The sequence below is a fragment of the Salvelinus fontinalis genome, chromosome 23 (assembly GCF_029448725.1).
Source record: "Salvelinus fontinalis isolate EN_2023a chromosome 23, ASM2944872v1, whole genome shotgun sequence".
NCBI lineage: Eukaryota > Metazoa > Chordata > Actinopteri > Salmoniformes > Salmonidae > Salvelinus > Salvelinus fontinalis.
This window is the reverse complement of record NC_074687.1, coordinates 1,672,097-1,694,596: the sequence shown is the minus strand read 5'-3', so window position 1 is coordinate 1,694,596 and position 22,500 is coordinate 1,672,097. Positions and strand designations below refer to the sequence as shown.

The following is a 22,500-nucleotide window of genomic DNA, read 5'->3' as shown; positions in this document are numbered from 1 at the left end:
CAGCTAGAAACAAACGACCCTCCCTCTGGCTAGAAACAAACGACCCTCCCTCTGGCTAGAAACAAACGACCCTCCCTACGGCTAGAAACAAACGACCCTCCCTCTGGCTAGAAACAAACGACCCTCCCTCTGGCTGGAAACAAACGACCCTCCCTCTGGCTAGAAACTAACGACCCTCCCTCTGGCTAGAAAGCACATTTTTATAGGACCTTTCTTCTTCTCTTTTTAACCACAGTTCATAGAAACATGTCGACACTGGTATGGTGCTGGAGAGAATGAACCTGAGGTTTGAAAAGTGGTGGAGTTGTCCTTTAAGGCTGTCCAGGTCGAGGCTCTGAGGCTGCTGCCTCCATCATGTCATAATAACCCTAAGTTACTACAACACCACTACTCACCTCTAGTAGTTTAAGGCTGTCCAGGTCGAGGCTGGGCTCTGAGGCTGCTGCCTCCATCATGTCCATGTTGTGTAGTCCCTGTTTCCTGTCTCCACTCAGCATGCGGTACCCGAAGAAGAGCGCCACAATCAGCACCGCTACTATGGAGACAGACGCCAGGGCGATCGCGATGGTCTCCTCGCGGTACAGCGGCCGAGGGTCTGGGGACGATGACATCACAGGGTCAGAGGATGACATCACACAGCAGGGGTCAGAGGTTAGGGGTCAGAGTTGAATAGATATCCTACATCCTAAAACACAGCTTCTATGTTGAATATAATTTCTATGTTCTATTTCTATGTATTTCTAATATTCTTTCTATTTCTATGGGGCCAAGGTCACATTTCCATTTCAGGATCATAAGCACCACACAGAGATAAACATAGCTTGGTCTATAGACTTTTAAAAAAGGTAAATGTTTCTCCTTCACAAGGCTAGAGAGTCAGTTTACCCTGCTTACCATGTGCGTCGCTCTCTAACATTCATCCGTTCCCTCACTTCACAAGGCTAGAGAGCCAGTTCACCCTGCTTACCATGTGCGTCGCTCTCTAACATTCATCCGTTCCCTCACTTCACAAGGCTAGAGAGTCAGTTCACCCTGCTTACCATGTGCGTCGCTCTCTAACATTCATCCGTTCCCTCCTTCACATACAGAGCTAACTAAACTAATGGCCACTAACAGATATAACTCACTACTACTGTCTACTAACAGATACAACTCACTACTACTGTCTACTAACAGATATAACTCACTACTACTGTCTACTAACAGATATAACTCACTACTACCGTATACTAACAGATATAACTCACTACTACTGTCTACTAACAGATATAACTCACTACTACTGTCTACTAACACATATAACTCACTACTACTGTCTACTAACAGATATAACTCACTACTACTGTCTACTAACAGATATAACTCACTACTACTGTCTACTAACAGATACAACTCACTACTACTGTCTACTAACAGATATAACTCACTACTACTGTCTACTAACAGATATAACTCACTACTACTGTCTACTACTGTCTACTAACAGATACAACTCACTACTACTGTCTACTAACAGATATAACTCACTACTACTGTCTACTAACAGATATAACTCACTACTACTGTCTACTAACAGATATAACTCACTACTACTGTCTACTACTGTCTACTAACAGATATAACTCACTACTACTGTCTACTAACAGATATAACTCACTACTACTGTCTACTACTGTCTACTAACAGATATAACTCACTACTACTGTCTACTAACAGATATAACTCACTACTACTGTCTACTAACAGATATAACTCACTACTACTGTCTACTAACAGATATAACTCACTACTACTGTCTACTACTGTCTACTAACAGATATAACTCACTACTACTGTCTACTACTGTCTACTAACAGATATAACTCACTACTACTGTCTACTAACAGATATAACTCACTACTACTGTCTACTACTGTCTACTAACAGATATAACTCACTACTACTGTCTACTAACAGATATAACTCACTACTACTGTCTACTAACAGATACAACTCACTACTACTGTCTACTACTGTCTACTACTGTCTACTACTGTCTACTACTGTCTACTACTGTCTACTAACAGATATAACTCACTACTACTGTCTACTAACAGATATAACTCACTACTACTGTCTACTAACAGATATAACTCACTACTACTGTCTACTAACAGATATAACTCACTACTACTGTCTACTAACAGATATAACTCACTACTACTGTCTACTAACAGATATAACTCACTACTACTGTCTACTAACAGATACAACTCACTACTACTGTCTACTACTGTCTACTACTGTCTACTACTGTCTACTAATGGCCACTAACAGATATAACTCACTACTACTGTCTACTAACAGATATAACTCACTACTACTGTCTACTAACAGATATAACTCACTACTACTGTCTACTAACAGATATAACTCACTACTACTGTCTACTAACAGATACAACTCACTACTACTGTCTACTACTGTCTACTACTGTCTACTACTGTCTACTACTGTCTACTAACAGATATAACTCACTACTACTGTCTACTAACAGATATAACTCACTACTACTGTCTACTAACAGATACAACTCACTACTACTGTCTACTAACAGATATAACTCACTACTACTGTCTACTACTGTCTACTAACAGATATAACTCACTACTACTGTCTACTAACAGATATAACTCACTACTACTGTCTACTAACAGATATAACTCACTCCTACTGTCTACTAACAGATATAACTCACTACTACTGTCTACTACTGTCTACTAACAGTTATAACTCACTACTTCTGTCTACTAACAGATAAAACTCACTACTACTGTCTACTAACAGATAAAACTCACTACTAACGTATACTAACAGATAAAACTCACTACTACTGTCTACTACAGTCTACTAACAGATATAACTCACTACTACTGTCTACTAACAGATATAACTCACTACTACTGTCTACTAACAGATATAACTCACTACTACTGTCTACTAACAGATATAACTCACTACTACTGTCTACTAACAGATATAACTCACTACTACTGTCTACTAACAGATATAACTCACTACTACTGTCTACTACTGTCTACTAACAGATATAACTCACTACTACTGTCTACTACTGTCTACTAACAGATATAACTCACTACTACTGTCTACTAACAGATATAACTCACTACTACTGTCTACTAACAGATATAACTCACTACTACTGTCTACTACTGTCTACTAACAGATATAACTCACTACTACTGTCTACTACTGTCTACTAACAGATATAACTCACTACTACTGTCTACTAACAGATAAAACTCACTACTACTGTCTACTAACAGATATAACTCACTACTACTGTCTACTAACAGATATAACTCACTACTACCGTATACTAACAGATAAAACTCACTACTACTGTCTACTAACAGATATAACTCACTACTACTGTCTACTAACAGATATAACTCACTACTACCGTATACTAACAGATATAACTCACTACTACTGTCTACTAACAGATAAAACTCACTACTACCGTATACTAACAGATAAAACTCACTACTACTGTCTACTAACAGATATAACTCACTACTACTGTCTACTAACAGATAAAACTCACTACTACTGTCTACTAACAGATATAACTCACTACTACTGTCTACTAACAGATATAACTCACTACTACCGTATACTAACAGATATAACTCACTACTACCGTATACTAACAGATATAACTCACTACTACTGTCCACTAACAGATAAAACTCACTACTACTGTCTACTAACAGATAAAACTCACTACTACCGTATATTAACAGATATAACTCACTACTACTGTCTACTAACAGATATAACTCACTACTACTGTCTACTAACAGATAAAACTCACTACTACTGTCTACTAACAGATATAACTCACTACTACTGTCTACTAACAGATATAACTCACTACTACTGTCTACTAACAGATATAACTCACTACTACTGTATACTAACAAATATAACTCACTACTACTGTCTACTACTGTCTACTAACAGATATAACAAAGACTGCCTGCAGAGTTCTGTTATACTATCCAGGTCTGTTCCCAAACAATTTGAACTTCTACTTTTAAAAATCCACCTCTCTAAAAACAAGTCTCTCACCGTTGCCGCCTGCTATAGACCACCCTCTGCCCCCAGCTGTGCTCTGGACACTATATGTGAACTGATTGCCCCCCATCTATCTTCAGAGCTCGTGCTGCTAGGCGACCTAAATTTGAACATGCTCAACACCCCAGCCACCCTACAATCTAAGCTTGATGCCCTCAATCTCACACAAATTATTAATGAACCTACCAGGTACCACCCCAATTCCGTAAACACGGGTACCCTCATAGATATCATCCTAACAAACTTGCCCTCCAAATACACCTCTGCTGTTTTTAACCAAGATCTCAGCGATCACTGCCTCATTGCCTGCATCCGTAATGGGTCAGCGGTCAAACGACCTCCACTCATCACTGTCAAACGCTCCCTGAAACACTTCAGCGAGCAGGCCTTCCTAATTGACCTGGCCGGGGTATCCTGGAAGGATATTGATCTCATCCCGTCAGTAGAGGATGCCTGGTCATTTTTTAAAAATGCCTTCCTCACCATCTTGAATAAGCATGCCCCATTCAAGAAATTTAGAACCAGGAACAGATATAGCCCTTGGTTCTCTCCTGACCTGACTGCCCTTAACCAACAGAAAAACATCCTATGGCGTTCTGCATTAGCATCGAACAGCCCCCGTGATATGCAACTTTTCAGGGAAGCCAGAAACCAATATACACAGGCAGTTAGAACAGCCAAGGCTAGCTTTTTCAAGCAGAAATTTGCTTCCTGCAACACAAATTCAAAAAAGTTCTGGGACACCGTAAAGTCCATGGAGAATAAGAACACCTCCTCCCAGCTTCCAACCGCCCTGAAGATAGGAAACACTGTCACCACCGACAAATCCACTATAATTGAGAATTTCAATAAGCATTTTTCTACGGCTGGCCATGCTTTCCACCTGGCTACCCCTACCCGGGACAACAGCACTGCCCTCCCCTCTGCTACTCGCCCAAGCCTTCCCCATTTCTCTTTCTCCCAAATACAGTCAGCTGATGTTCTTAATGAGCTGCAAAATCTGGACCCTTACAAATCAGCCGGGCTAGATAATCTGGACCCTTTCTTTCTAAAACTATCTGCTGAAATTGTTGCCACCCCTATTACTAGCCTCTTCAACCTCTCTTTCGTGTCGTCTGAGATCCCCAAAGATTGGAAAGCAGCTGCGGTTATCCCCCTCTTCAAAGGGGGGGACACCCTTGACCCTAACTGCTACAGACCTATATCTATCCTACCCTGCCTTTCTAAGGTCTTCGAAAGCCAAGTCAACAAACAGATTACCGACCATTTCGAATCACACCACACCTTCTCCGCTATGCAATCTGGTTTCAGAGCTGGTCATGGGTGCACCTCAGCCACGCTCAAGGTCATAAACGATATCGTAACCGCCATCGATAGGAAACAATACTGTGCAGCCGTATTCATTGACCTGGCCAAGGCTTTTGACTCTGTCAATCACCACATCCTCATTGGCAGACTCGACAGCCTTGGTTTCTCTAATGATTGCCTCGCCTGGTTCACCAACTACTTCTCTGATAGAGTTCAGTGTGTCAAATCGGAGGGTCTGTTGTCCGGGCCTCTGGCAGTCTCTATGGGGGTGCCACAGGGTTCAATTCTTGGACCGACTCTCTTCTCTGTTTACATCAATGATGTCGCTCTTGCTGCTGGTGATTCTCTGATCCACCTCTACGCAGACGACACTATTCTGTATACTTCTGGCCCTTCTTTTGACACTGTGTTAACAACCCTCCAGGCGAGCTTCAATGCCATACAACTCTCCTTCCGTGGCCTCCAACTGCTCTTAAATACAAGTAAAACCAAATGCATGCTCTTCAACCGATCGCTGCCTGCTCCTGCCCGCCTGTCCAACATCACTACTTTGGACGGCTCTGACTTAGAATATGTGGACAACTACAAATACCTAGGTGTCTGGTTAGACTGTAAACTCTCCTTCCAGACCCACATCAAACATCTCCAATCCAAAGTCAAATCTAGAATTGGCTTCCTATTCCGCAACAAAGCATCCTTTACTCATGCTGCCAAACATACCCTTGTAAAACTGACCATCCTACCAATCCTCGACTTCGGTGATGTCATTTACAAAATAGCCTCCAAAACCCTACTCAATAAATTGGATGCAGTCTATCACAGTGCCATCCGTTTTGTCACCAAAGCCCCATATACTACCCACCACTGCGACCTGTACACTCTCGTTGGCTGGCCCTCGCTTCATACTCGTCGCCAAACCCATTGGTTCCAGGTCATCTACAAGACCCTGCTAGGTAAAGTCCCCCCTTATCTCAGCTCGCTGGTCACCATAGCAGCACCTACCCGTAGCACGCGCTCCAGCAGGTATATCTCTCTAGTCACCCCCAAAACCAATTCTTCCTTTGGACGCCTCTCCTTCCAGTTCTCTGCTGCCAATGACTGGAACGAACTACAAAAATCTCTGAAACTGGAAACACCTATCTCCCTCACTAGCTTTAAGCACCAGCTGTCAGAGCAGCTCATAGATTACTGCACCTGTACATAACCCATCTACAATTTAGCCCAAACAACTACCTCTTTACCTACTGTATTTATTAATTTATTTTGCTCCTTTGCACCCCATTATTTCTGTCTCTACTTTGCACTTTCTTCCACTGCAAACCAACCATTCCAGTGTTTTTTTTAGTTTTTATTTTACTTGCTGTGTTGTACTCACTTCGCCTCCATGGCCTTTTTATATTTTTATTTATTTATACATATATCTGTTTGCCTTCACCTCCCTTATCTCACCTCACTTGCTCACATTGTATATAGACTTATTTTTTTATCTTTTTCACTGTATTATTGACTATATGTTTGTTTTTACTCCATGTGTAACTATGTGTTGTTGTATGTGTCGAACTGCTTTGCTTTATCTTGGCCAGGTCGCAATTGTAAATGAGAACGTGTTCTCAATTTGCCTACCTGGTTAAATAAAGGTTAAATAAATAAAAAATAAATAAATAAAAAATAACTCACTACTACTGTCTACTAACAGATATAACTCACTACTACTGTCTACTAACAGGTACAACTCACTACTACTGTCTACTAACAGGTACAACTCACTACTACCGTATACTAACAGATATAAATCACTACTACTGTCTACTAACAGATATAACTCACTACTACTGTCTACTAACAGATATAACTCACTACTACGTATACTAACAGATACAACTCACTACTACTGTCTACTTACAGATATAACTCACTACTACTGTCTACTACAGTCTACTAACAGATATAACTCACAACTACTGTCTACTAACAGATATAACTCACAACTACTGTCCACTACTGTCTACTAACAGATATAACTCACTACTACTGTCTACTAACAGATAAAACTCACTACTACCGTCTACTAACAGATATAACTCACTACTACTGTCTACTAACAGATAAAACTCACTACTACTGTCTACTAACAGATAAAACTCACTACTACCGTCTCCTAACAAATATAACTCACTACTACTGTCTACTAACAGATATAACTCACTACTACTGTCTACTAACAGATATAACTCACTACTACTGTCTACTAACAGATAAAACTCACTACTACTGTCTACTAACAGATAAAACTCACTACTACCGTATACTAACAGATACAACTCACTACTACCGTATACTAACAGATATAACTCACTACTACTGTCTACTAACACATATAACTCACTACTACTCTCTACTAACAGATACTACCGTATGCTAACAGATAGAACTCACTACTACCGTATACTAACAGATAAAACTCACTACTACTGTCTACTAACAGATATAACTCACTACTACTGTCTACTAACAGATATAACTCACTACTACTGTCTACTAACAGATATAACTCACTACTACTGTCTACTAACAGATATAACTCACTACTACTGTCTACTAACAGATATAACTCACTACTACCGTATACTAACAGATATAACTCACTACTACTGTCTACTACTGTCTACTAACAGATATAACTCACTACTACTGTCTACTAACAGATAAAACTCACTACTACTGTCTACTAACAGATAAAACTCACTACTACCGTCTACTAACAAATATAACTCACTACTACTGTCTACTAACAGATATAACTCACTACTACTGTCTACTAACAGATAAAACTCACTACTACTGTCTACTAACAGATAAAACTCACTACTACCGTCTACTAACAAATATAACTCACTACTACCGTATACTAACAGATATAACTCACTACTACCGTATACTAACAGATATAACTCACTACTACTGTCTACTAACACATATAACTCACTACTACTCTCTACTAACAGATACTACCGTATACTAACAGATACAACTCACTACTACCGTATACTAACAGATATAACTCACTACTACCGTATACTAACAGATAAAACTCACTACTACTGTCTACTACTGTCTACTAACAGATATAACTCACTACTACCATATACTAACAGATACAACTCACTACTACTGTCTACTAACAGATATAACTCACTACTACTGTCTACTACTGTCTACTAACAGATATAACTCACTACTACCGTATACTAACAGATACAACTCACTACTACTGTCTACTACTGTCTACTAACAGATATAACTCACTACTACTGTCTACTAACAGATAAAACTCACTACTACTGTCTACTACTGTCTACTAACAGATATAACTCACTACTACTGTCTACTAACAGGTACAACGCACTACTACTGTCTACTAACAGGTACAACTCACTACTACTGTCTACTAACAGATATAACGCACTACTACTGTCTACTAACAGATATAACTCACTACTACTGTCTACTAACAGGTAGAACTCACTACTACTGTCTACTAACAGATAAAACTCACTACTACTGTCTACTACTGTCTACTAACAGATATAACTCACTACTACTGTCTACTAACAGGTACAACTCACTACTACTGTCTACTAACAGGTACAACTCACTACTACTGTCTACTAACAGATATAACGCACTACTACTGTCTACTAACAGATATAACTCACTGCTACTGTCTACTAACAGGTACAACTCACTACTACTGTCTACTAACAGATATAACTCACTACTACTGTCTACTAACAGATAAAACTCACTACTACTGTCTACTAACAGATATAACTCACTACTACTGTCTACTAACAGATAAAACTCACTACTACTGTCTACTAACAGATATAGCTCACTACTACTGTCTACTAACAGATATAACTCACTACTACTGTCTACTAACAGATAAAACTCACTACTACTGTCTACTAACAGATAAAACTCACTACTACTGTCTACTAACAGATAAAACTCACTACTACTGTCTACTAACAGATAAAACTCACTACTACTGTCTACTAACAGATAAAACTCACTACTACTGTCTACTAACAGATAAAACTCACTACTACTGTCTACTAACAGATAAAACTCACTACTACTGTCTACTAACAGATAAAACTCACTACTACTGTCTACTAACAGATAAAACTCACTACTACTGTCTACTAACAGATAAAACTCACTACTACTGTCTACTAACAGATAAAACTCACTACTACTGTCTACTAACAGATAAAACTCACTACTACTGTCTACTAACAGATAAAACTCACTACTACTGTCTACTAACAGATACAGTTGAAGTCGGAAGTTTACATGAACTTAGGTAGGAGTCATTAAAACTCGTTTTTCAACCACTCCACAAATTTCTTGTTAACAAACTATAGTTTTGGCAAGTCGGTTAGGACATCTACTTTGTGCATGACACAAGTCATTTTTCCAAAAAGTGTTTACAGACAGATTATTTCACTTATAATTCACTGTATCACAATTCCAGTGGGTCAGAAGTTTACATACACTAAGTTGACTGGGCCTTTAAACAGTTTGGAAAATTCCAGAAAATGATGTGATGGCTTTAGAAGCTTCTGATAGGCTAAAAAAAAGCCAGACTACGGTTTGCAACTGCACATGGGGACAAAGATCATACTTTTTGGAGAAATGTCCTCTGGTCTGATGAAACAAAAATAGAACTGTTTGGCCATAATGACCATCGTTATGTTTGGAGGAAAAAGGGTGAGGCTTGCAAACCGAAGAACATCCCAGCCGTAAAGCATGGGGGTGGCAGCATCATGTTGTGGGGGTGCTTTGCTGCAGGAGGGACTGGTGTACTTCACAAAATAGATGGCATCATGAGGCAGGAAAATTATGTGGATATATTGAGCAACATCTCAAGACATCACTCAGGAAGTTAAAGCTTGGTCGCAAATGGGTCTTCCAACTGGACAATGACCCCAAGCATGCTTCCAAAGTTGTGGCAAAATGGCTTAAGGACAACAAAGTCAAGGTATTGGAGTGGCCATCACAAAGCCCTGACCTCAATCCTATAAGGAGCAAGGAGGCCTACAAACCTGACTCAGTTACACCAGCTCTGTCAGGAGGAATGGGCCAAAATTCACCCAACTTATTGTGGGAAGCTTGTGGAAGGCTACCCAAAACATTTGACCCAAGTTAAACAATTTAAAGGCAATGCTACCAAATACTAATTGAGTGTATGTAAACTTCTGACCCACTGGGAATGTGATGAAAGAAATAATAGCTAAAATAAATCACTCTACTATTATTCTGACATTTCACATTCTTAAAATAAAGTGGTGATCCTAACTGACCTAAGACAGGGAATTTTTACTAGAATTAAATGTCAGGAATTGTGAAAAACTGAGTTTAAATGTATTTGGCTAAAGTGTTTGTAATCTTCCGACTTCAACTGTATAACTCACTGTGTCATAGGGTCTAAAAGATATAAGTGACGTATATATGAAATAATTTTCTGTGCTTTCCCATAAATGATGTCATCTCCCCCTAGCGGCCATTCCCCAAAAATAAACATATAAAAGCCTGTTAAGCATTTGGCTGGCATGCTACGGGAGGGACGAGAGGAACCATGACATTAAGCATTTGGCTGGCATGCTACGGGAGGGACGAGAGGAACCATGACATTAAGCATTTGGCTGGCATGCTACGGGAGGGACGAGAGGAACCATGACATTAAGCATTTGGCTGGCATGCTACGGGAGGGACGAGAGGAACCATGACATTAAGCATTTTGGCTGGCATGCTACGGGAGGGATGAGAGGAACCATGACATTAAGCATTTGGCTGGCATGCTACGGGAGGGATGAGAGGAACCATGACATTGACAAAACATATTTAGTGGAGACAAATCTTTTATAGTAACCTATTCCATTCTGGTGGAGATGTGGTACGAAAGAGATCTGTGGTAGTCTAGGTCTATCTGTGGTAGTCTAGGTCTATCTGTGGTAGTCTAGGTCTATCTGTGGTAGTCTAGGTCTATCTGTGGTACTAAAGAGATGTGTAGAAGTCTAGGTCTATCTGTGGTAGTCTAGGTCTATCTGTGGTAGTCTAGGTCTATCTGTGGTACTAAAGAGATGTGTAGAAGTCTAGGTCTATCTGTGGTAGTCTAGGTCTATCTGTGGTAGTCTAGGTCTATCTGTGGTAGTCTAGGTCTATCTGTGGTACTAAAGAGATGTGTAGAAGTCCTCCTCTACACTCTAACCACTCCACTAACCACTCCACTCTCTATCCATCTCCCTCCACTCTCTATCCATCTCCCTCCACTCTCCCTCCACTCTCTATCCGTCTCCCTCCACTCTCTATCCGTCTCCCTCCACTCTCTATCCGTCTCCCTCCACTCTCTATCCGTCTCCCTCCACTCTCTATCCGTCTCCCTCCACTCTCTATCCGTCTCCCTCCACTCTCTATCCGTCTCCCTCCACTCTCCCTCCACTCTCTATCCGTCTCCCTCCACTCTCTATCCACCTCCCTCCACTCTCTATCCGTCTCCCTCCACTCTCTATCCGTCTCCCTCCACTCTCTATCCACCTCCCTCCACTCTCTATCCGTCTCCCTCCACTCTCTATCCGTCTCCCTCCACTCTCTATCCGTCTCCCTCCACTCTCTATCCACCTCCCTCCACTCTCTATCCACCTCCCTCCACTCTCTATCCATCTCCCTCCACTCTCTATCCATCTCCCTCCACTCTCTATCCATCTCCCTCCACTCTCTATCCATCTCCCTCCACTCTCTATCCATCTCCCTCCACTCTCTATCCATCTCCCTCCACTCTCTATCCATCTCCCTCCACTCTCTATCCATCTCCCTCCACTCTCTATCCACCTCCCTCCACTCTCTATCCATCTCCCTCCACTCTCTATCCATCTCCCACCCTCCACTCTCTATCCATCTCCCACCCTCCACTCTCTATCCATCTCCCACCCTCCACTCTCTATCCATCTCCCTCCACTCTCTATCCATCTCCCTCCACTCTCTATCCATCTCCCTCCACTCTCTATCCATCTCCCTCCACTCTCTATCCATCTCCCTCCACTCTCTATCCATCTCCCTCCACTCTCTATCCATCTCCCTCCACTCTCTATCCATCTCCCTCCACTCTCTATCCATCTCCCTCCACTCTCTATCCATCTCCCTCCACTCTCTATCCATCTCCCTCCACTCTCTATCCATCTCCCTCCACTCTCTATCCATCTCCCTCCACTCTCTATCCATCTCCCTCCACTCTCTATCCATCTCCCTCCACTCGCTATCCATCTCCCTCCACTCTCTATCCATTTCTCTCCACTTGCTATCCATCTCCCTCCACTCTCTATCCATCTCCCTCCACTCTCTATCCATCTCCCTCCACTCTCTATCCATCTCTCTCCACTCTCTATCCATCTCCCTCCACTCGCTATCCATCTCCCTCCACTCGCTATCCATCTCCCTCCACTCTCTATCCATCTCCCTCCACTCTCTATCCATCTCCCTCCACTCTCTATCCATCTCCCTCCACTCTCTATCCATCTCCCTCCACTCTCTATCCATCTCTCTCCACTCTCTATCCATCTCCCTCCACTCGCTATCCATCTCCCTCCACTCTCTATCCATCTCTCTCCACTCTCTATCCATCTCCCTCCACTCGCTATCCATCTCCCTCCACTCTCTATCCATCTCTCTCCACTCTCTATCCATCTCCCTCCACTCTCTATCCACCTCCCTCCACTCTCTATCCATCTCCCTCCACTCTCTATCCATCTCCCTCCACTCTCTATCCATCTCCCACCCTCCACTCTCTATCCATCTCCCACCCTCCACTCTCTATCCATCTCCCTCCACTCTCTATCCATCTCCCTCCACTCTCTATCCATCTCCCTCCACTCTCTATCCATCTCCCTCCACTCTCTATCCATCTCCCTCCACTCTCTATCCATCTCCCTCCACTCTCTATCCATCTCCCTCCACTCTCTATCCATCTCCCTCCACTCTCTATCCATCTCCCTCCACTCTCTATCCATCTCCCTCCACTCTCTATCCATCTCCCTCCACTCTCTATCCATCTCCCTCCACTCTCTATCCATCTCCCTCCACTCTCTATCCATCTCCCTCCACTCTCTATCCATCTCTCTCCACTCTCTATCCATCTCCCTCCACTCGCTATCCATCTCCCTCCACTCTCTATCCATCTCCCTCCACTCTCTATCCATCTCCCTCCACTCTCTATCCATCTCCCTCCACTCTCTATCCATCTCCCTCCACTCTCTATCCATCTCCCTCCACTCTCTATCCATCTCCCTCCCTCCACTTGCTATCCATCTCCCTCCACTCTCTATCCATCTCCCTCCACTCTCTATCCATCTCCCTCCACTCTCTATCCATCTCCCTCCACTCTCTATCCATTTCTCTCCACTTGCTATCCATCTCCCTCCACTCTCTATCCATCTCCCTCCACTCTCTATCCATCTCCCTCCACTCTCTATCCATCTCTCTCCACTCTCTATCCATCTCCCTCCACTCGCTATCCATCTCCCTCCACTCTCTATCCATCTCCCTCCACTCTCTATCCATCTCCCTCCACTCTCTATCCATCTCCCTCCACTCGCTATCCATCTCCCTCCCTCCACTCGCTATCCATCTCCCTCCCTCCACTTGCTATCCATCTCCCTCCACTCTCTATCCATCTCACTCCACTCTCTATCCATCTCCCTCCACTCTCTATCCATCTCCCTCCACTCTCTATCCATCTCCCTCCACTCTCTATCCATCTCTCTCCACTCTCTATCCATCTCCCTCTCTCTTTTCAATGTTTGTCGGTCTTTTCTACTCATCTACTCTGCTGCTAAATGACTATCTGAGACCAGCTGAGTCAGGGAGTGTAAGTACCAGGCACAGAACAGAAACAGTCTCTGTACCTGGGCGACAGGAAGTGGCCACGCCCTTTTCAGGAGAGCTCTGTGTTGTGTGTGCCTGTGACTGAGTGAGAGAGGAGAGGGATGAGCGAGAGGAGAGGGATGGAGAGAGAGGAGAGGAGAGAGAGGAGAGGGATGGATGGAGAGAGAGGAGAGGAGAGGGATGGATGGAGAGAGAGGAGAGGAGAGGGATGACTGCAGTCTCCATAGGAACCAAGAGGACTTGCTTGATATGACTCACTCCAACTCACAGCAGACAGTCAGACACAGTAGTGAGGAGTGAACGTCATCGGTCATGTTAGCTTCCTGTACTGTATAACACTCGTACCAAGTACTACAAAGTCACTTAGCTCGTCTGGTAGCGTCACTGGGCAGCTCGCGGCTGGGTTTCCCTTTGTAGTCAGTAATAGTTTTCAAGCCCTTCCACATCTGACGAGCGTCAGAGCCGGTGTAGTACGATTCAATATTAATGCTGTAATGAGGCTTTGCCTGTTTGATGGTTGGTCTGAGGGCTTAGCAGGATTTCTTATAAGCGTCTGGATTAGTGTAACGCTCCTTAAAAGCGGCAGCTCTAGCCTTTAGCTCGGTGCGGATGTTGCCTGTAATCCATGGCTTCTGGTTGGGATATGTACGTACGGTCACTGTGGGGACGACGTCGTCGATGCACTTATTGATGAAGCCGATGTCTGAGGTGGTATGCTCCTCAATGCTATTGGATGAATCCCGGAACATATTCCGAGGGGACTCGCTAACAAAACAGTCATGTAGCGTAGCATCCGCGTCATCTGACCACTTCCGTATTGAGCGAGTCACTGGTACTTCCTGCTTTAGTTTTGTCTTGCAAGCAGTAATCAGGAGGATAGAATTATGGTCATATATGCCAAATGGAGGGCTTTGTACGTGTCTCTGTGTGTTGAATAAAGGAGAGAGTTATTTTCCCTCTGGTTGCACATTTAACATGCTGATAGAAATGTGGTAAAACTGATTTTAGTTTCCCTGCATTACATGGATGGAAAATCCCTCCAGCTCTATATTATCCGTGTCATCGTTCAGTCACGACTCGGTGAAACATAAGATAATACAGTTTTTAAATGTCCCTTTGGTAGGCTAATCGTAATCGTAGGTCATCAATTTTATTTTCCAATGATTACACGTTAGCAAGTAGAACGGATGGCAGTGGGAGTTTACTGGCTCGCCTACGGATTCTCAGAAAGCTGCCCGATCTGCGGCCCCTCTACAGTTTCCACTTCACAATAACAGCACTTACAGTTGACCGAGGCATCTCTAGCAGGGCAGACATTTGACTAAGTCACTGAGCTCTTCCGTACGGGCCATTCTCCTGTCAATGTTTGTCTATGGAGATTGCATGGCTGTGTGCTCGATTTTATACACCTGTCAGCAACAAGTGTGGCTGAAATAGCCGAATCCACAATCATTTGAAGGGGTGTCCATATACTTTTGGCCATATCGTGTCTAATCACCACTAAACCCAGACTAAAACCAGACTAAAACCAGACTAAAACCAAACTAAAACAAAACTAAAACCAAACTAAAACCAAACTAAAACCAGACTAAAACCAGACTAAAACCAGACTAAAACTTCAGAGAATATGGACTAGTTTAGAAGATCCTCTGCGTGAACTGCACATAGGTTAGAAACGTACTAACGACCACTTCTCTCTGACGTTATAACGTTACTAACGATATGAGGAGAAACAACACAACTCCCACTGTTGTGTCGCTGTGCAGAGGAGGGGTTAGGGGTCAGAGGTTAAGTGTCATCGTACTTACATAGCTGTGCAGAGGAGGGGTTAGGGGTCAGAGGTTAAGTGTCATCGTACTTACATAGCTGTGCAGAGGAGGGGTTAGGGGTCAGAGGTTAAGTGTCATCGTACTTACATAGCTGTGCAGAGGAGGGGTTAGGGGTCAGAGGTTAAGGGTCAGGGGTTATGGTACGTACATAGCTGTGCAGAGGTGGGGCTGGGCGGGGGGAAGTCCTCGGTGAAGTTGACGTTACACATGTTGGTGCTGCAGCAGCAGAACCTGTAGGTCCCGTTCTGAATCTGAGACGGAGTGGTCGTAACCACGCAACGGTCGTCATGACACTCCTGCTGGTCCCCGATGTGAGTCCAGCAACCTGGGAGAGGAGAGAGAGAGAGTATTGTTTGTTTCACTTTTGTATATTATCTACCTCACTTGCTTTGGCAATGTTAACACATGTTTCCCATGCCAATAAAGCCCCTTGAATTGAATTGAATTGAGAGATGAAGAGACTGGTGTGGACAGGATGAGAGAGAGAGGGGGGGAGAGAGAGATGAGGAGACTGGTGTGGACAGGATGAGAGAGAGAGAGAGAGAGGGGGAGAGAGAGGAGGAGACTGGTGTGGACAGGATGAGAGAGAGAGAGAGAGAGAGAGAGAGAGAGAGAGAGAGAGAGAGAGAGAGAGAGAGAGAGAGAGAGGGGGAGAGAGAGGATGAGACTGGTGTGGACAGGATGAGAGAGAGAGAGGGGGAGAGAGAGGATGAGACTGGTGTGGACAGGATGAGAGAGAGAGAGAGACAGAGAGAGAGAGAGAGAGAGAGAGACAGAGAGAGAGAGAGAGAGAGAGAGAGAGGGGGGGGGGGGGGGGGGGTGAGACTGGTGTGGACAGGATGAGAGAGAGAGAGAGAGAGAGAGAGAGGGGGGGGGGGGGGTGAGACTGGTGTGGACAGGATGAGAGAGAGAATCTGAAACCGAACCCACTGCCGAGCCCCACCACAAAGCCATCACCTACAGAGAGATGAACCTGGAGAAGAGTCCCCTAAGCAAGCTGGTCCTAGGGCTCTGTTCACAAACACACCCCACAGAGCCCCAGGACAACAGCACAATTAGACCCAACCAAATCATGAGAAAACAAAAAGATAATTACTTGACACATTGGAAAGAATTAACAAAAAAACAGAGCAAACTAGAATGCTATTTGGCCCTAAACAGAGAGTACACAGTGGCAGAATTACACTGAAGACACATATTTCCCTCAGATTACACAGATCCACAAAGTATTTGAAAACAAATCCAATTTTGATAAACTCCCATATCTACTGGGTGAAATACCACAGTGTTTCATCACAGCAGCAAGATTTGTGACCTGTTGCCACAAGAAAAGGTCAACCAGTGAAGAACAAACACCATTGTAAATACAACCCATATTTATGCTTATTTATTTCCCCTTTTGTACTTTAACTATTTGTACATTGTTACAACACTGTATATATATAATATAACATTTGTAATGTCTTTATTCTTTTGAAACTTCTGTATGTGTAATGTTTACTGTTAATTTGTATTGTTTATTTCACTTTTGTATAATATCTACCTCACTTGCTTTGGCAATGTTAACACATGTTTCCCATGTCAATAAAGCCCCTTGAACTGAATTGAATTGAATTAAAAGAGAGAGAGAGAGAGAGAGAGACAGAGAAAGCAAGATCAGGACAGAGAGAGAAGAGAGAAAAACTGTTTTACATGAACACCAGGTATATGTCCCCATCTTTACTGTGTGTGTGTGTGTGTGTGTGTGTGTGTGTGTGTGTGTGTGTGTGTGTGTGTGTGTGTGTGTGTGTGTGTGGTGTGTTGTGTGTTGTGTGTTGTGTGTGTGTGTGTGTGTGTGTGTGTATAGACGTACCCTGTTTGACCAGGTGTGTCTCTCCGTCTCTAGTCTTCTCCCACAGGCCATAGCATCGAGAGCCCGTACTGCAGCGTATAGTACTATTCCCTCTGGTCATAGGCCAGTCTCCTCCTCCTCCTGCTCCTCCTCCTCCTCCTCCTCCACCTCCTCCTCCTGCTCCTCCTCCTGCCACATGCTGCTCCTCATACTGCTGCTGCTGGTCGTTGAAGGCACACTCACGCTCCTCGCTCTGGGCACCTAGAGACAGAGAGAGAGAGGGAGAAAGGGGGGAGGGGCAGGGAGAAGAGGGAGGGAGGGAGAAGAGAGAGGGGGGAGGGAGGGATGGAGGAGGGGGGACAGAGAGAGAGAGGGAGTGGGGAGGGGGGAGAAGAGAGAGGGGGAGGGGGGCAGGGAGAAGAGGGAGGGAGGGAGAAGAGATAGGGGGGAGGGAGGGATGGAGGAGGGGGGACAGAGAGAGAGAGGGAGTGGGGGGGGGGCAGGGAGAAGAGGGAGGGAGGGAGAAGAGATAGGGGGGAGGGAGTGGGTGAGGGGGGACAGAGAGAGAGAGGGAGTGGGGGAGGGGGGCAGGGAGAAGAGGGAGGGAGAAGAGATAGGGGGGAGGGAGAGATGGAGGAGGGGGAACAGAGAGAGAGGGAGTGGGGGAGGGGGGCAGGGAGAAGAGAGGGAGAGAGAGGGGGAGAGAGGAAGGAAGGGAGCGAGAAAGGGAGGGAGGGAGGGGGGGCAGGGAGAGATATAGAAAAGTTAGTGAAAATCATTTGCTCCCTTCATTTTCTGAGACAGAAAAGCTAACGGATGTTTCAGAGCTGAAATATCTCTCTGTTATCTCAGAGCTGGAATATCTCTCTGTTATCTCAGAGCTGAAATATCTCTCTGTTATCTCAGAGCTGGAATATCTCTCTGTTATCTCAGAGCTGGAATATCTCTCTGTTATCTCAGAGCTGGAATATCTCTCTGTTATCTCAGAGCTGGAATATCTCTGTTATCTCAGAGCTGGAATATCTCTCTGTTATCTCAGAGCTGAAATATCTCTCTCTTATCTCAGAGCTGGAATATCTCTCTGTTATCTCAGAGCTGGAATATCTCTCTGTTATCTCAGAGCTGGAATATCTCTCTGTTATCTCAGAGCTGGAATATCTCTCTGTTATCTCAGAGCTGGAATATCTCTCTGTTATCTCAGAGCTGGAATATCTCTCTGTTATCTCAGAGCTGGAATATCTCTCTCTTATCTCAGAGCTGAAATATCTCTCTGTTATCTCAGAGCTGGAATATCTCTCTGTTATCTCAGAGCTGGAATATCTCTGTTATCTCAGAGCTGGAATATCTCTCTGTTATCTCAGAGCTGGAATATCTCTGTTATCTCAGAGCTGGAATATCTCTCTGTTATCTCAGAGCTGGAATATCTCTCTGTTATCTCAGAGCTGGAATATCTCTGTTATCTCAGAGCTGGAATATCTCTCTGTTATCTCAGAGCTGGAATATCTCTGTTATCTCAGAGCTGGAATATCTCTGTTATCTCAGCATTGGTCTCAGTGAGTTTACAGGTCATATCGCAGCAGCAGGGTGCATGGGGTTACATCAGGGGTCTTCAACCTTTTCTTGCACAGGGACCCCAATCATACATTAGCAAAAACAATGTCTTATGATGAATGTGATAATGTGAAGGTGAATGATCAACGATAACTAATAAACATTTTAAAGGAGTGATGATCTTCTCGTGTTTTAAATATACTGAACAAAAATCTAACCGCAACATGAAACATGAATCAGATTTTACTGAGTTACAGGAAATCAGTCAATTGAAATAAATTCATTGGGCCCTAATCTATGGATTTCACATGACTGGGAAAACAGATATGCATATGTTGGTGACCTTTTAAATCAGATCAGAAAACCAGTCAGTATCTGGTGTGGGCACCATTTCATCTCCTTCACATAGAGTTGAATTTTGTCCCACTCCCCTTCAATCAAATCCAATTGTATTTGTCACATGCTCCGGATACAATACAGAGTCAGGGGGAGGGAGGGGAGAGAGTAGAGTCAGGGGGAGGGAGGGGAGAGAGTAGAGTCAGGGGGAGGGAGGGGAGAGAGTAGAGTCAGGGGGAGGGAGGGGAGAGAGTAGAGTCAGGGGGAGGGAGGGGAGAGAGTAGAGTCAGACGGAGGGAGGGGAGAGAGTAGAGTCAGGGGGAGGGAGGGGAGAGAGTAGAGTCAGGGGGAGGGAGGGGAGAGAGTAGAGTCAGGGGGAGGGAGGGGAGAGAGTAGAGTCAGGGGGAGGGAGGGGAGAGAGTAGAGTCAGGGGGAGGGAGGGGAGAGAGTAGAGTCAGGGGGAGTGAGGGGAGAGAGTAGAGTCAGGGGGAGGGAGGGGAGAGAGTAGAGTCAGGGGGAGGGAGGGGAGAGAGTAGAGTCAGGGGGAGGGAGGGGAGAGAGTAGAGTCAGGGGGAGGGAGGGGAGAGAGTAGAGTCAGGGGGAGGGAGGGGAGAGAGTAGAGTCAGACGGAGGGAGGGGAGAGAGTAGAGTCAGGGGGAGGGAGGGGAGAGAGTAGAGTCAGGGGGAGGGAGGGGAGAGAGTAGAGTCAGGGGGAGGGAGGGGAGAGAGTAGAGTCAGGGGGAGGGAGGGGAGAGAGTAGAGTCAGGGGGAGGGAGGGGAGAGAGTAGAGTCAGACGGAGGGAGGGGAGAGAGTAGAGTCAGGGGGAGGGAGGGGAGAGAGTAGAGTCAGGGGGAGGGAGGGGAGAGAGTAGAGTCAGGGGGAGGGAGGGGAGAGAGTAGAGTCAGGGGAAGGGAGGGGAGAGAGTAGAGTCAGGGGGAGGGAGGGGAGAGAGTAGAGTCAGGGGGAGGGAGGGGAGAGAGTAGAGTCAGGGGGAGGGAGGGGAGAGAGTAGAGTCAGGGGGAGGGAGGGGAGAGAGTAGAGTCAGGGGGAGGGAGGGGAGAGAGTAGAGTCAGGGGGAGGGAGGGGAGAGGGGAGAGAGTAGAGTCAGGGGGAGGGAGGGGAGAGAGGAGCTGGGAACAGAACGTTCTATAAGATAAGTTTTACTGTGGACCTTCACTCTAATCTAAACCCCTCCTCCTCTTCCTCCTCCCTGTCTCTTCGTCCCAGCTAACAACATTTTAGGATGTTCAGTAAGTGAGCACGATTAAAGATATCACATGTAAAGTATTGGAGTTGGCCACTTGACTGAAGGATATTAGCTCTGAAGAGATATCAACAGGATATGGGTCTAAGTTAAATCATCTGGTTGAATCTGTGTTTGTAGTTGTACTTCCTGGAACAGAACAGATGAGCAGAGGGATAAACCACTTCAACTAAATGACTGAGAAACCTCCTTCTGTCTCTGACCACTGCAACAGGAGGCCTTCATTTACACCAGGCCCTCAGCTACACCAGGCCCTCAGCTACACCAGGCCCTCAGCAACACCAGGCCCTCAGCAACACCAGGCCCTCAGCTACACCAGGCCCTCAGCTACACCAGGCCCTCAGCTACACCAGGCCCTCAGCTACACCAGGCCCTCAGCTACACCAGGCCCTCAGCTACACCAGGCCCTCAGCTACAGCAGGCCCTCAGCAACACCAGGCCCTCAGCTACACCAGGCCCTCAGCAACACCAGGCCCTCAGCTACACCAGGCCCTCAGCTACACCAGGCCCTCAGCTACACCAGGCCCTCAGCTACACCAGGCCCTCAGCTACAGCAGGCCCTCAGCTACAGCAGGCCCTCAGCTACAGCAGACCCTCAGCTACAGCAGGCCAGCAGGAGCGGTAAAGTCACCAACCCAGACTGTATACTGGGGTCCAAAGACAGACTCTTACATAGTTGAATATAGATCTAGAGAGAATACAGAAGCCTGTGATTTTAGGCCTACAGTCTGTCAACCAACCCTATACTCAACATGCAGACTGCAGGCCGGATCCGGACCCAGAACGGGGTCAATAAGGGCCGCAGGTCCAGACTAAAAAAAGCGTCCTACAGTCAGGGGGAGGCGACCACTCAGCCAGAGTTGCAGTCCCAGCTGACAAAACAACCGGGGCAGACAGGAAACTAAAGAAACAAAGCACCACTCAGCGTCTCAAAGACTGGACCTGGCAGCTCTAAACTCCAGCACCACTCAGCATCTCAAAGACTGGACCTGGCAGCTCTAAACTCCAGCACCACTCAGCATCTCAAAGACTGGACCTGGCAGCTCTAAACTCCAGCACCACTCAGCATCTCAAAGACTGGACCTGGCAGCTCTAAACTCCAGCACCACTCAGCATCTCAAAGACTGGACCTGGCAGCTCTGAACTCCAGCACCACTCAGCATCTCAAAGACTGGACCTGGCAGCTCTGAACTCCAGCACCACTCAGCGTCTCAAAGACTGGACCTGGCAGCTCTGAACTCCAGCACCACTCAGCATCTCAAAGACTGGACCTGGCAGCTCTAGACTCCAGCAC

At 45.0% G+C, this 22,500-nt stretch overlaps 1 protein-coding gene across 1 annotated transcript in view; it reads right to left on the bottom strand.

Moving 5' to 3' along the window:
• LOC129821559 (bone morphogenetic protein receptor type-2-like) overlaps positions 1-22,500 on the bottom strand; it is a 120,720-nt gene that overhangs the window by 54,125 nt on the left and 44,095 nt on the right. Inside the window, exons 3-5 of the mRNA XM_055879221.1 lie at positions 18,076-18,315; positions 16,372-16,548; positions 396-595 (exon numbers count right to left, since the gene is read on the bottom strand). Coding sequence (XP_055735196.1) covers positions 396-595; positions 16,372-16,548; positions 18,076-18,315 — 617 coding nt within the window. The remainder of the gene's footprint in view (positions 1-395; positions 596-16,371; positions 16,549-18,075; positions 18,316-22,500) is intronic.